Source organism: Lampris incognitus, chromosome 18 (assembly GCF_029633865.1).
Source record: "Lampris incognitus isolate fLamInc1 chromosome 18, fLamInc1.hap2, whole genome shotgun sequence".
In the NCBI taxonomy this organism is placed as follows: Eukaryota; Metazoa; Chordata; class Actinopteri; order Lampriformes; family Lampridae; genus Lampris; species Lampris incognitus.
The window spans coordinates 19,657,655-19,672,282 of NC_079228.1; the positions used below are offsets into that span (position 1 = coordinate 19,657,655).

General features: G+C 44.9%; 1 protein-coding gene across 1 annotated transcript in view; it reads right to left on the reverse strand.

Moving 5' to 3' along the window:
• rims3 (regulating synaptic membrane exocytosis 3) overlaps positions 1–14,628 on the reverse strand; it is a 57,453-nt gene that overhangs the window by 5,686 nt on the left and 37,139 nt on the right. The window contains exon 3 of the mRNA XM_056298820.1: positions 1,233–1,374. Coding sequence (XP_056154795.1) covers positions 1,233–1,374 — 142 coding nt within the window. The remainder of the gene's footprint in view (positions 1–1,232; positions 1,375–14,628) is intronic.

Consider the following 14,628-nt stretch of genomic DNA (forward strand, 5'->3'; position numbering starts at 1 on the left):
TTATGAGTCAGTACAAGCTTGTTTCATGCCATAAGCAATCATCTGCTTATGGCATGAAACAAGCTTGTACTGTCTCATAAAGATCTTACTTGAGTCACTCACTGGATTAAATATATATATAAATACATATACATATGACCTGGAGTCAAACCGGAGCCAAAATCCTTGTGTGCATAGACACACTTGGCCAATAATGCCGATTCTGAGATATATATATATGTATGTGCGCGCGCGTGTGTGTGTGTGTGTATGTGTGTATATATATAAAATCCAGGGAGTCAAGTATATTCTTTATGAGACAGTACAAGCCTGTTTCATCCCATAACCAATCATCAGTTGTCAATAAAGCTACTTGAGGAAAGGACATACCATTTAATGCCTTGTCATGCACATCACATGCACAATGTCCAATGGGGAAGGGAGAGGTGCAACATTCAAAAATTCAAAAGCACGTGATCGCTAACGGTCCAATGGAGGGTTGGTATTTGTCTATTGGCATGATTGATTTTAAATTACAAAATAGGTGCTTATATCTGTGGCTCCAACTGCTGGCCAGTTCATTCCCGTTATTCAATGTGGACATTTCTGGTTTGCAAATGATAAAGTATTTTTCAGTTAGACAGATTGCACATTTTACTGCTGGTTGAATATGCTTTGTTCTTTGAGAGGATTTTCCAGGTGGTTGAAAAATTAATGTTTCTGTCCGCCAATGACCAAATATAACGGCTTAAAGATGTTACATTCTTTAAACGGTTGTTTTTAAAGCTGCACACGTGCATTAAACCTCTTTTTGAATGTTCCCTCTGCAAGGCCGATGTATGACTCTATTTTGCCATTGTCATCTCTCATCACCGTAGCTTGGTAGATAACTCCCTTCGTCTGGCATTTTCCTTCGAGGGGGCATGAGTCGTTCACACAGCAGTTGCAGTTAGGGGAGTCCAATTGTGATGAAGGCGTCATTGATTTGTTCATGATTCTTGTGTTGTGGGATGACATTATTTGTTGAATGTTGGGCATGCAGCTGTTACTACTTTTGATGGTGTTCCTATTGAACCTCAATTAAAGAAATTAAAGAATTTACTTGACTCACTGGATTATTTTGCTCCTTATTTGTTGAGCACTTTCCCTACTATTGAGTGTTTCTTCAAACAAAGTTTTATATATATATATATATATATATATATATATATATATATATATATATATATATATATGTTAATATGGACACTAACGTTCCATCAGAGCTGTTGGAATTGGTGCTGCCGTCAGTGGACTCCTTGCTGCCCTGTCGCGTGACACGGTTCCTCATCTCCACTGCGATGCCTGTCTCTGTGCTCCGTCGGATCGTGCTGCGAAGCTTCTTTGTGGCGCCGTCTGTTAAAACAGAGGTCAAGAGTCACGTGTTTATTGGCTGTGCTTGGACAGGATAATCTACTCAGTATATTCATTAGTCTCAAATGAGTCATGCGGTTTATGATGAGGGAAGTTTTGTTATCAATCACGTAGGCCCAGCACCTATGTGTGCAAAGTCATTTGTGCAGCCCCTGCACTTGCACACTCCTCAAAAATGTGATATGTAATGACTTGATTTGAAGCCTTGCCTGAGAATTGGAACTCTCCACATTATGTATGACAGCGATTAACTCAACCATAAATACTTCCTTGTGAATGTCTGAAGTGGACTGCCCAAGGCGAGTTTCTAAGATTGTAAAAAAAAAAATTATAAAAAGAAATGACATTGGCATAGAGGTGATTCTTGATCAGACTACCTGTCTGTGAGGTGATCTGCTGCACTGATCAGAACTAACTCCATCCACATTAACATGAATCATGAAACCAGCTGAACTGCCATCTGGGGAGACAAAGGGAGGTCCCAGTGAGGCCTAATAATACACATTTCCCTGCCGTTTACTTGGAAGCAGGCTCACATTCAGGAAGGCAATCTCTTCTACAATAAGATCCGATGGAATGTCCCTGCACTACTGGAAAATCTCTCAATTTGGCAGATGCCATTTCTCAGATACAATCACCGTAAATGTGATGGGAAACATTTCATACACAATCACCAGCCCACTTTTACAATGACAGTTGTGAGCAGGGTGCAGTAAGGATTTAGGAGGCCTGTTAAAGTTGAATTGCAAAGTACATTAAACACACACACACACACACACACACACACACACACACACTCACACTCACTCAGACAATCCTGTGCACAAGCACTGCACGCACACACACTGGCGGGTTGTAGAGCATTGTGGGTGGTGGGGGAGGGGGGTATTTAGCTTTTACAGCTCTGCTGATGCTAGGAGAACGAGAGGGAGCTTGCGAGTGAACCTGAAGAAGCTTTCAGGGCATCATCCACTGTGATGACACGCTGTGTCTCCGCCTGTCCCTGTACCTCAATAGATGGTTGTGTGTGTGTGTGTGTGTGTGTGTATGTGTGTGTGTGTGTGTATACACAAGTGTAAGTCTTTAAATGTATCTAAATGGCTGTACCTGAAGTTTTACAGTACAACTGAAGAGCAACTCAGGTTAGGACAGGACTTGAATGGTTTGGTTGTGTGTCCCTGTGACATTGCCCTCATCCCACCCCCACCCCATTCTCCCCCTTGCCATCCTCCTCTCCCTCAATGTCGCTCCTCCCATGTAACCTGGTGAGCACTGGGCCCAAAGGGGCATCAAAGCCATGTAGCTTTACATCTCCCTGGAGGAAAACTACAAACACACACACACACACACACACACACACACACACACACACACACACACACACACACACACACACACACACACACACACACACAAACTAAGACACCAACATAAGAGAGACAAATGTGCACACACTCACACATACACAAACACATATGCACACAAACTAAGACACCAACATAAGACAGACAAATGTGCACACACACACACATGCACATAAACACATGCACACAAACACACACAACACGTACACAGACACCAACATGAGAGACACACACATATATGCATACATTAAAAAAAACACATAAACAGAGACACAAATATAAACACAAATACAAATACAGCAACTACATGCAGACATACAAAAATATATGCACACTGTCTTAAATGATATAATGGTGAAAGAAAAAGCTGCTTGCTTGGTCGTCCACCGGGACTAATTATAAAATATTAAAGGATGAAGGCAGGTAGCATGTGTGTGGGTGTGCGCGTGTGTATTTTTGTGAATGTGTATGTGCATGTTTTATGCGTGAAGGGGGGGGGAGAAGTAAAAGCTAAAAAGACACTCTTGTAGATTTATAAACTCCCTCACACACACACACACACACACACACACACACACACACACACAGTCTATGTGGCCATTTAGAGTGTGTGCATGTGAGGTGGTCTTAGCTAGAGGACGACTTGGCTCCAGTGGATTCAGACAAGAGAAGGAATGAGCAGCTGAAAGCCACGGAGCGTGCCACAGCGACGGTTAGCTTCATAAAGACATTATCCTAAATCCAGTTTAGGATATATTTCAGGGAATTGCTTTTAACGGGGACTCAGGAGTGACAGCCTCTCGTAATCCCGCGAGAGGCTTTTAATCTGTCTGCAAAATGTTTCTTTAAATTCCCTAAAGACAACGAAAGGCTTTGCTAAAGAAGGCGACTTTTACGTTTACTTCCAGTTATTTGGTCATTGATTCACGAGACGAAGGCACGCACAAGCCCTTTAAAGTTTTTGAGATGAGACTTTCAGAAGAGATTACATATTTCAATGGAGCACTAAAATTACTAGAGGAGCCTTAAACACGCAACAGGGGTGGTGTTGTTTCTGCTGAAGAACACAAGCCCAGGTGAAGCTATCCCAGCTCATCAGCCTAAACAACTCGAAGCTCATTAAGCATTCTCACCGTGCCCTTCTTGTCACTATGACAACCACATACACCCGCATCATCATCATCATCACTATGGTGATGAACAGGTAGCAAACACAGATGCTCGACAAGATACGGCGGCGTCAGGACGAGCTTACACAGGAGGAGCGCTTTGAAAGAGCAACAGAGACAATACAGAGCGACAGGCATGAGAAGGATGCAAGCGCTCAGTAGAAAGAAGGACGAGAAAAGAAAAGACAGATTACTGTAGAGAGGAATATGGGTGATGGATGAGATGAGAATGATAGGATCCCATGGGCTTGAGGCTCAAGAGAGATTAGGACGTGCTACTGCATCTGCTATATATACAGTTCTGCAGTAAAGAACCTTTTCAACAGACTGTATGTGCATGGGTACGCATCCGAATCATTATATGGGTGCGTGCGCACATGCACACAAATGTGCATGCACTTGTGTGTGAGAGTGTGTGTGCATCCAGCACCACACCCAGACAAACTCTATGCACTCTTGCTGCCATGACAACCTCCACCCTCAGATATGGACCCAGACAATACCACCTGAGACAACTGGTGTCATGACGATAACCTCATCATCATCATTTTTTTTTCTTTCTGAAGCACAACCATTCCTGCCGCACTTCATGCCAAAGCCTACAGTACAGCTACCAGTGTAATACTAATCTAAACGGTATCAGTCGTCCTTGTTAGCTGCAGTTACATTACTGAAAAACACAGGCCCGATGCCGAAGAACATAAGGTTTAGCATGAGCATAATGAGATTCCAAGTGGGTATGATGCTGCATTGGAGTAGAGAAGTGTGTCAATGCAGGAGCATGAGGAATAATAATGAATCAGCCCATGTGGTTTTTAGATAAATGTTAATGCTGTAATGAAAATATTGTATTCAAGAATGTACACATATGTAACCGACACTTATGAGTTGGACATCCTCAGACATTTTGGGATGAACAAATAGCTATCTGGTCAATTTCCACACTTGTTACTCGTTAGCTAGCCTGTCCCTCCCTTCTCGTCAAAATGCCACCCCCCTAACCCCCCCCACACACACACACACACCACCCCATCCCCCTGTGGTGCGAAGCAGTGATCTCTTCCTTCCTATTTAATCCCCTCCTCCTCCCCTCCATTCGTTTCCATGGCAATGCTGCCTGCATTGCACCAAGAGCCCCGGTCGGCATGTTCGTTCACAAGCCTTGCCCCTCTGTCCGCCTTGCTTTCCTTCGTTACATCTGTTTTCACAGCGGCCTCACTCGAGGCCTGCACTTAAGTGCCCGCCTGGTCTCTGTCTGTGTGTCTGTCTGTCTTGTCTGTCCGTCTCACCCTCTTTGTGCTCTCTCCTTTGGTCTCTGTCTCTCTCTTAAGCCTTACGGGTCGCAACTCATCAGTCTCTCACCAGCCTCTCATCGCTACCCTGTAACAGCAGCTCTATTCATATGCCGTCTATTCTTTTTTCTTTTTCTTTCTTTCCTTTAACCCCTCATCCTCTGGCTTGTCTATCCCTAATACCAACAGCTTTTTTTTTACTCTTTCCTCTCATTGCTCTGTCCATCCAAACCATAAATTAACTAGCTCATTTACCCCCTCCTCCTCCTCCTCCATCAACTTTGTTTTACAGTGTGACGCTCAAATGTTCAATATCCTGCAGAAGTAATAAGACCTTGCCAGACACACTCAGCGTTTGAGCTGCGTTCAGTGGCTCAAACCAAACATTACATAAGTGGTTGTGTTCTGCTGCGCTACAGCGCAATTAAAGTAGTTCCTTTTGGCTTCGCTATGATGAGCAAAACCAAGTCCCTGTTGATGCACTCATGGAGCTCTCAAAGATGTATGCGGCCAACACACACACACACACACACACACACACACACACACACACACACACACACACACACACACACACACACACACACACACACACTCTTATCTGAGAATGTCAAGCATCTTTGAACGTTTTCAACATATTCATCAAGTTTGGCCTCTACCACATATTGAACTTCTAAAACAACAGAGAGGGAGCAGGGAAGAGAGCGAGAGATGGATAAAAACCCAAACAATGGGGCGTCCAGGTAGCGTAGCGGTCTATTCCGTTGCCTACCAACACGGGGATCGCCGGTTCAAATCCCTGCGTTACCTCCGCTTGGTCAGCCGTATCTACAGACACAACTGGCCATGTCTACAGGTGGGAAGCCAGATATGGGTGTGTGTCCTGGTCACTGCACTCACTAGCGCCTCCTCTGGTCAGTCGGGTGCCTATTCGGGCGGAGGGGGAACTGGGGGAATAGCGTGATCCTCCCACGCACTATGCCCCCCTGGCGAAACTCCTCACTTTCAGGTGAAAAGAAGCGGCTGGCGACTCCACATGTATCGGAGGAGACGTGGTAGTCTGCAAACCTCCCCAGCAGAGGGGGTGGAGCAGTGACTGGGACGGCTCGGAAGAGTAGGGTAATTGGCCAGATATAATTGGGGAGAAAAGGAGGAGGGCAGGGAATCCCCAAAAAAAACAAAACCCAAACAATGTACACACCAACCACGAGGATGCAAAGGGAAGTGAGGTGAAGGGGGACAATAAAGGAAGAATATAAAGGAGATATGCATGACAAAGTAGAGAGCGGAAGTGGGGATGGAAAGACCTACTGGCTTGACTGGAGAGAATTAATAGGAGAGAGGGAAAGAGATAAAGGTGGGATTAGTGAAAATGCCAACAATGCAAAAAGCCACACATTATCAGAGTACAAACACTCACACTCAACACACGACATATTGCGTCTGTGTGTGTGTGTGTGTGTGTGTGTGTGTGTGTGTGTGTGTGCGCGCGTGCACAAGAGCTGTGTAGATCATTAAGGCTGCTCTGACATTTGGAGAGAACACCGATGAAGCCTTTCTCATTACATGCTGTAATATAAAATGCTGTTTTTAGACTCCCTAGCTGCATATCTATTGGATGCACCGGTGACGGCAACAGACCGCCATGCATAGCAACAGTAACCAAGCATGGGTGGTGGAGATGAAAGATCCGTTGTGGTCTCTCCATTGCCGGACCCCCATCTAAAAAAGAAGGGATACAAGGAGGGGGGTTTAGCATACATGAGAGTGCAGGCACTTTGGTCTAAGGAAGCCTCGCAGCAGTCTGAAAGGAAGAGATGTAATACTAAACTGGAGTTTGACCCGAGGAGCGCATGAGACCTTTGTTCTGTTTGTGAGGCCGAACTATCCAGTTTGTGGAGGCTCTCAGTTTTTTCGGCAGGTGAAGAAGAGTTGCTTATGAAGGTCCGTGTGCTTGAGCACGAATGTGCGTGTCGGAAAGGTTGAATGCGCTTGTATGCAAACAAGTGCATGCATTTTCCTGCCTGTACGGCCACCTGGCTGTCTGACCGTGTCTTGAGTATTGGTGCATATTTCTTGTGTGTAAATCTGAACTAATGCCTCCTAAGTCAGCAGCACAATGAAAATAAACACAGCGAGCAAACAAAAGCACATGCCTTGGAGGGTTAAGTGAAGGCTGCTGAAGTCATCATAATCCAGTTATTGATAACAAAAATGCCTTGCTATTTTGAGAGGTGATATTTTTGTGTGGTTCAAGGGTCTTTGTGTGCACCCATGTTCACATGGGAGCGTTTGAATAACTCCACCGGGGACACAAGCCAGAGCTAAGCAATGGCCAGTGTTTAGCAATCAGCCACTGTCATTAGCATGTTCCATAGGAAATGGCTTCTTGAAATGTAGAACTCTTACGTAAGGCAGGATGTCTGCTAGTGAATTAATTTGCCACATGAGCCCCTATCTAAGGCCTATTAATTACATTGAGGGAATGAGTAATCTAATTCAGATGTAATTTCCCCTTGATTAGCCAACTTAAAGCTGATGGCTAACCATTGCAAAATGGGTGGACAATTCACAGGAAGGAAGGGGACAAAAAAAAGAGTGAAATAATGTATGTAACCGGAGTGAAAAGCAAGAGAGACAGATAGAGAGAGAGAGAAAGAGCGAGAGAGAGAGCTTTAGCAGCAAACATTTCTCCCAGTTTCCCCTATTTCATTTGAACTATTTAACGTATTGTACTGCACCCACCTATATAATGCCAAGTGAGACGGGGGAAAGGACAGAATGTAACACAGCACATCCTTTTTGGACTTGAAACAGATTTATAAAATCTACCTGCACATAAGTCCATTTTGGCTGAGATCGTACTGTGTGTGTGTGTGTGTGTGTGTGTGTGCACGTGGGTTGTTCCTATCCTATGCACCAAGCTCTGCACTCACGTGCCCCCTTTTCTTTCGCTGCACCATTTCTGCCAAAAGATGGGGAGGGCAGGGAGCACGAGGAGAGAGGCAGAAAAAACAGTGAGCAAAAGCAGGCGGGAGAACGCTCCGCATGTTGTCTGAGTGTGTGTTTACAGCACTCTTAGATGAAATAGAGTCGTAATGAAACCATGATTATAGCTCATTGACAGACACATACTTGGACAAACACTCACACACAACACGACTCACCTCACACAGTATTCCGCTCGGGTCACACACACTCACACACACACACACACACACACACACACACACACACACACACACACACACACACACACACACACGTGGCGCCACTAAGTGCTCGCGGTCACTTTCAGTGGGGGTTGCCAAATCTGAGAGCTCTTGTACTATTAGTTGGGGGTTGCCAAATCAGATAAAGCACCAACACACTACACTGTGAATAACACCTCAGCTGTTGATGTTGTGTAAAAGCAGTGACTTGCATTCTAAATGCAACGGACAAAATAGTAATTTCATCATGTTTCACTAGCAGACTCCAGCTTTGTGCTCTTCCGTGACAGCAAGGTTCACATCATGGATCACCGCGCAATGTCCAGGTGTGCGGTTTTATGTCGGCTATGAGTTCATAACGAGGCTACTATCGCAAAAAAAATAAGTATAATTGAATAAAAGTAAGTCAAAAGATGCAAAAAATAATATCTTAAACTGAAATATAGAATTGGGGACAAAAGGAAATATAAGCTAAAACTCTGCCCAGTTATAAAACAAATTGTGTCTTTTTTTTGGTCCCCCCCACTTTCTCCCCAATTGTATCCGGCCAATTACCCCACTCTTCCGAGCCGTCCCGGTCGCTACTTCAACCCCTCTGCCGATCCGGGGAGGGCTGCAGACTACCACATGCCTCCTCCGATACATGTGGAGTCGCCAGCCACTTCTTTTCACCTGACAGTGCGGCTTTTCGTGGGGGGGACGGGGGGGGAGTGTAGCGCGTGGGAGGAACACGCTATCCCCCCCCCCCCTCCCCAAACAGGAGCCCCAACTGACCAGAGGAGGCACTAGTGAGTGCAGCAACCAGGACACATACCCACATCCGGCTTCCCACCCGCAGACACAGCCAATTGTGTCTGTAGAGACACCTGACCAAGCCAGAGGTAACACGGGGATTCGAACCAGCGATCCCCGTGTTGGTAGGCAATGGAATAGACCGCCACGCCACCTGGACGCCTCTGCATAAAGTGTTTTTAATTGTATTTTTGTCTGTGTTTAAGCAATATCCCGTTGGACCTAACCAGCTTGTCATGCTGTGTCCATTTCTACATTTTATGAACTGCTTTTATGTCTACATGATGTTTTCCAGTTAGTGTTGCTTTGCCTTTTGGACTTGCCAGCTGGCTTAGAGCTACTATTCTACATTCAAACAAATGTCCTTTTTCTATGGCTGGCGTACACAAAATCCCACCTTGTTGAATTACAAGGATTAAATATTGGCATTTTTTCATCCAAGTTACATGAGGATATTCATCCTCATAATTGTGGACCGTAACTTGATATGTACAACTTGAAACTTTTCACCCGTTTGCTGGTAGGTGCAGGTGAAAGACTGTCGACAATCCTGTGCATGTTGTTGACATTTAATCCATTGGAAATCTTGCAGGTATCGCAAAAACCATTGTCAATAGCACACGCCAACAAACAGGAAACTGGTATGACCACTGCAGTAGAAACCGGAAGTCAGTGGACTACAGTTATGCACAGAGCCGACTGCCCAAGATGTTTTATGCACTTGTAATATGTATCTCTATAGGAGATTCAAAATTTTCAGATGTTGCAGACCAAGCCAGCTCACGTGATTTGAGAACCGACTGGAGATGACAAAAAGAAGGAACAAAAGGCAAGCCGCAGCTCTCACCTCTGCTGTGATAGATTTTTATCTAACTATTATATCCCCAATTTTTATCCAACTAATAATAGAACTTGTATATATCAATAAATTCTGAACTTTCTATTTCCACAGTTCCATTACAATTCCAGCCTTTGTAACAGAACCATCACATGGGCTGTGCTTGACCCAACATGCTTCTAAAATGAAATTCCTGTGTGTCACTTCCATTGTGCATAGTCAAGGTCACAGGAAAAAAATCTAACAAATTAGTCAGGTTTTTTCATTTTCGATATTTTGTCATCATCGCATAGTACGTGCTCCATCTTGATGCTCACTGTGAGGAAGAAGGAGAAGTGGAAACAATGTTGGTTGCATGAGAGCACTACCCCGGAGCTCGAACCCAGGACCTTCTTGCTGTGAGGCGACTGCACTAACCACTGCACCACCGTGCCGCCCATCTTCATTCCAACAATCACCTAATGGTCCTGAGCTTTGGGTAGTGAACAAAAGCGTGAGATCCTGGATACAAGCAGCTTAAATTAGTTTCCTCCGTAGGGTGTCTGGGCTCTGCCTTAGAGATGGGGTGAGGAGCTTGGACATCCGGAGGAAGCTCGGAATGGAGCCATTGCTCCTTCACGTCAAAAGGAGCCAGTTGAGGTGGTTCGGGCATCTGATTAGGATGCCTCCTGGGTGCCTTCCTTTGGAGGTTTTCCGGGCATGTCCATCTGGGAGGAGACCCTGTGGTAGACCCAGAACTCACTGGAGGGACTACATACCCAATCTGGCCTGGGAACGCCTTGGAATCCCCCCAGCAGGAGCTAGACAACGTTGGTGGGGAGAGGGACGTCTGGGGTGTCCTACTTAGCTTGCTGCCACCGCGAACCGACTCCGGAGAAGTGGGAGATGAGATGAGATGAGATGAGATGCGATGAGTATCATAAGTCACGGCGAGGATCGCCAGATAAATTTGTTAACACCTCCAGAGATGTGGTGGCTGACCAGGTGTCCAAAGCTAGCGGGTATATGTGACTATCAACATAGGCTACATGTAATGACTAGTCTGAAAAATTATCTAAAATCTGAATTAAATGTAGGCTATAGACCTGAAATATTAAATTGTTACATACTGTCATACTTCAACATGCCAAAATAAAGAGAGCTGAGCTGACTTGATGATGTAAAGCAAATAGTTTTATACTTTTTTTCCGTTAAAAGACTTTAAAAACAAAAAGTCATAGCTGAGACTATGTGCATGATAACGCTGTATTATTCTACTTGATAAAAATGTATTGAACCGAGATTATGCGTACAGTAGAACTAGAATAGTTGCGTGCAGTATAAGTAGAATAGCTATGTGCGTGTGACCTGTTTGCACTGCAATAGTATCAATAAATACCACGATACAAAAATGTGCATAATCTGTCTTTGATAAGTACACATTTGGAAGCTATGAGCTTGCTTTTACTGAAGCAATAATAATATTACTGATGTGCTGACGAACTGATTTTCAGTAGGATGTCATGACTTGTGTCAGTGAAAGAAAACAGAGAAATGTATGGAAAAGTTATGAAAAAAGTAACTGAGGAAAGTGAAAGTAAGAAGAAATATTGGAGAAGAAATGGGTGACAAAAACACGAGAAAGTGATTACACTAATGAACATTAAAGGAGGCACTAGTGCAGCGACCAGGACACATACCCACACCCAGCTTCCCACCCGCAGACACAGCCAATTGCGCCTGTAGGGACGCCCCGACCAAGCCGGAGGTAACACGGGGATTTGAACAGGCGATCCCCATGTTGGTAGGCAACGGAATAGACCGCCACGCCACCTGGACACCCCCAAGAGCCCTCCCCTTGTGATCGGATCACCCATGATGCATGTTAATACCAGGTGTGAACAGGGCCACAGTCACACTCAGTCACGTATCCACAATAGCCAGTAGAGATCCACAGCTGATTGTCTCAACAGTCCGTCTGACTAAGAATAGAGCACGGAAGATGGAAGGCCCGAGAAAACACGATAAAGTCTCTCAGTGAAAGAGAGAGCGAAGAAAGATGGAGATAAAGGGGAGGCAAGATAACAAGGAGAGAGAGAGAGCGGGAGACGGGGGAGGGCAGGGGTGGAGGGACGTGTGGTGAGCAGAGGGCAGGCAGCAAAAGACACCAGACTGAAAGATGAAACAAGAAAGTTGGAGGCAGAGGAGGGAGTAAGTGATCCCTGTTTGACACAGCCAGTTGTTGAGTAGCCCTTAAGAGCCCAGCCGGGTAGGAAAAAAGCTTTTAGAAACATGAGTAAGGTTTCAGATTTTATGTGTCAGGAGAGCCCATGAGTCAACAAACAAGAATAAGGAGGTCATCAGATAGTCCCTGAAATAGCTGTGCAAGAGCCACACTTCCAAGTGTATTAAATAGCATTTCTTGTGTTTTTGTTAGTCGTGATGAATACAAATTGGCATTGTCAGAAAAGCTGTCAAGTGTTAGAGAGATTTTCCCCCCCCTTTTTCTCCCCAGTTGTATCCGGCCAATTACCCCACTCTTCCGAGCCATCCCGGTCACTGCTCCACCCCCTCTGCCGATCCGGGGAGGGCTGCAGACTACCACATGCCTCCTCCGATACATGTGGAGTCTCCAGCCGCTTCTTTTCACCTGACAGTGAGGAGTTTTGCTGGGGGGGACGTAGCGCATGGAAGGATCACCCTATTCCCCCCAGTTCCTCTTCCCTCCTGAACAGGCGCCCCAACCGACCAGAGGAGGCGCTAGTGCAGCGATCAGTACACATACCCACACCCGGCTTCCCACCTGCAGACACGGCCAATTGTGTCTGTGGGGACGCCTGACCAAGCCGGAGGTAACACGGGGATTCGAACCGGCGATCCCCGTGTTGGTAGGCAATGGAAAAGACCGCCACGCCACCCGGACGCCCAATGAGAGATTTAACAGCAGATCACAGCTCCACGTGCATGATGATCATGATTTCCTTCTGTATTAGGGGTGTTGCGATTTACCGATATTGACGATAACTGGGATATTTAAACAAAAGAAATACTGATATCCTGTTAATAATACACATATAATGATCCAGCGCCTCGTAAATCATTTCTGTTTATTTCCTTTCTCACTTTGTCTCCCCCCCCAACCCCCCCCCCGCCCATACACACACACACCTTACGTGACGCTGTGACGCAGTAGCTAGCTAGTGTGGCAATTATCCAAATTATGTTAGAAATAATAAGAACTATGTTTCCGGGTATCAGTCTGTTTTCACTCCCCTCCACACACCCACCAGTGCTACGCTTTGGATTTACCCACTTTCAGAAAGACCAGCCCCTTACATTCCGTTATGATGACCCGCACCAATCAGTATGGTGACTGACGCCGGCGAGTAAAGAGCGGAGAGATGTTACACCTCCACTTCGTCAGCCTGCCCAGGCCTTTGAATCGTGTCAAGTCCACGTTTGCTATATAGTCACATGAAAATTCATCTCCTCTCACCATCTCAAGCAATCCGTCGTGTTGGAGATACATGCATATTTCACACACATACACCCCCCCCCCTCCACACACACACACACACACACACACACACCTACAAAGTAGAAAATCGGGAAATTGCATTAAAACAACAAACCGGGGACACATGGTTCTCTTATACAAAATTTTCAGATAGTTCACAATTTATATGCAATGACTGATGTCCAACTACGCAAGCGCTGACTCACTTGTGTGAGAATACCATATGTGATTTAGGGGTGATTTTTTTGTCTCTCTCTCTCTCTCTCTCTCCCTCCCTTGAATGCTCTGGTCTGATCACTCGAACCTTTTTCAAAATGTCAGACTGCGCCAAGATTCTTCAAGTGTGTTTCCATGCAGTGATTCAGAAATGGAGCAAGAAGTAGGGCATGTGTGAGTCACCCCCACCCCAAAAAAAAAAAAAAAAGAGAAGAAAAAGTAAAAAAAGGCCCTGACCACCCTGACACTTGGCTGTCCTTTGGTCCATTGCAACACAGTTGAAGCGATCTATATGCCAGTTGTATTACTTGCAACAGAGAAAACAACTTTCTGTATCCTTTCATCTTCAATTTTACAATACTCATGTATCTTAATGCAGAAAAACATTTGTTGAAAAGTAGCACAAAATTGTCGCAGTATCACAACTGAACTTGATATCAAAACGAAGCAGTCAGTTAAATAATACAAAGAAAACACTTCATATGCCCATTACATTTTACAAGGGTCTATGAGGAAAGCAGACTCGCACACACACACAAACTTATTGATCAGTCTGGCATAAAATTGTGGTATTGTATTGAGAGTGCTCTAACTCAGCTGCAGTTTGTGAAATTGGATTTGGCTTTCTGAAACCACCATTTGCATCGTTACAGCGTTGTCCTTGTTTTAGCAATGTCCTTTTCATGCGTAACCTTGTCTACATGATTTGCTCAGCTTAGTTTGGACGCACATTGTAATAAAAATCGATAAAAGAAATGTCACCATAATACATAGGCAACAACTTAACATGCCGTTGCATTTGTGAAAGTTATACTCTAGCCCTAAAGTGTAATCCTTGCATGAAATGTAAAAAAGAG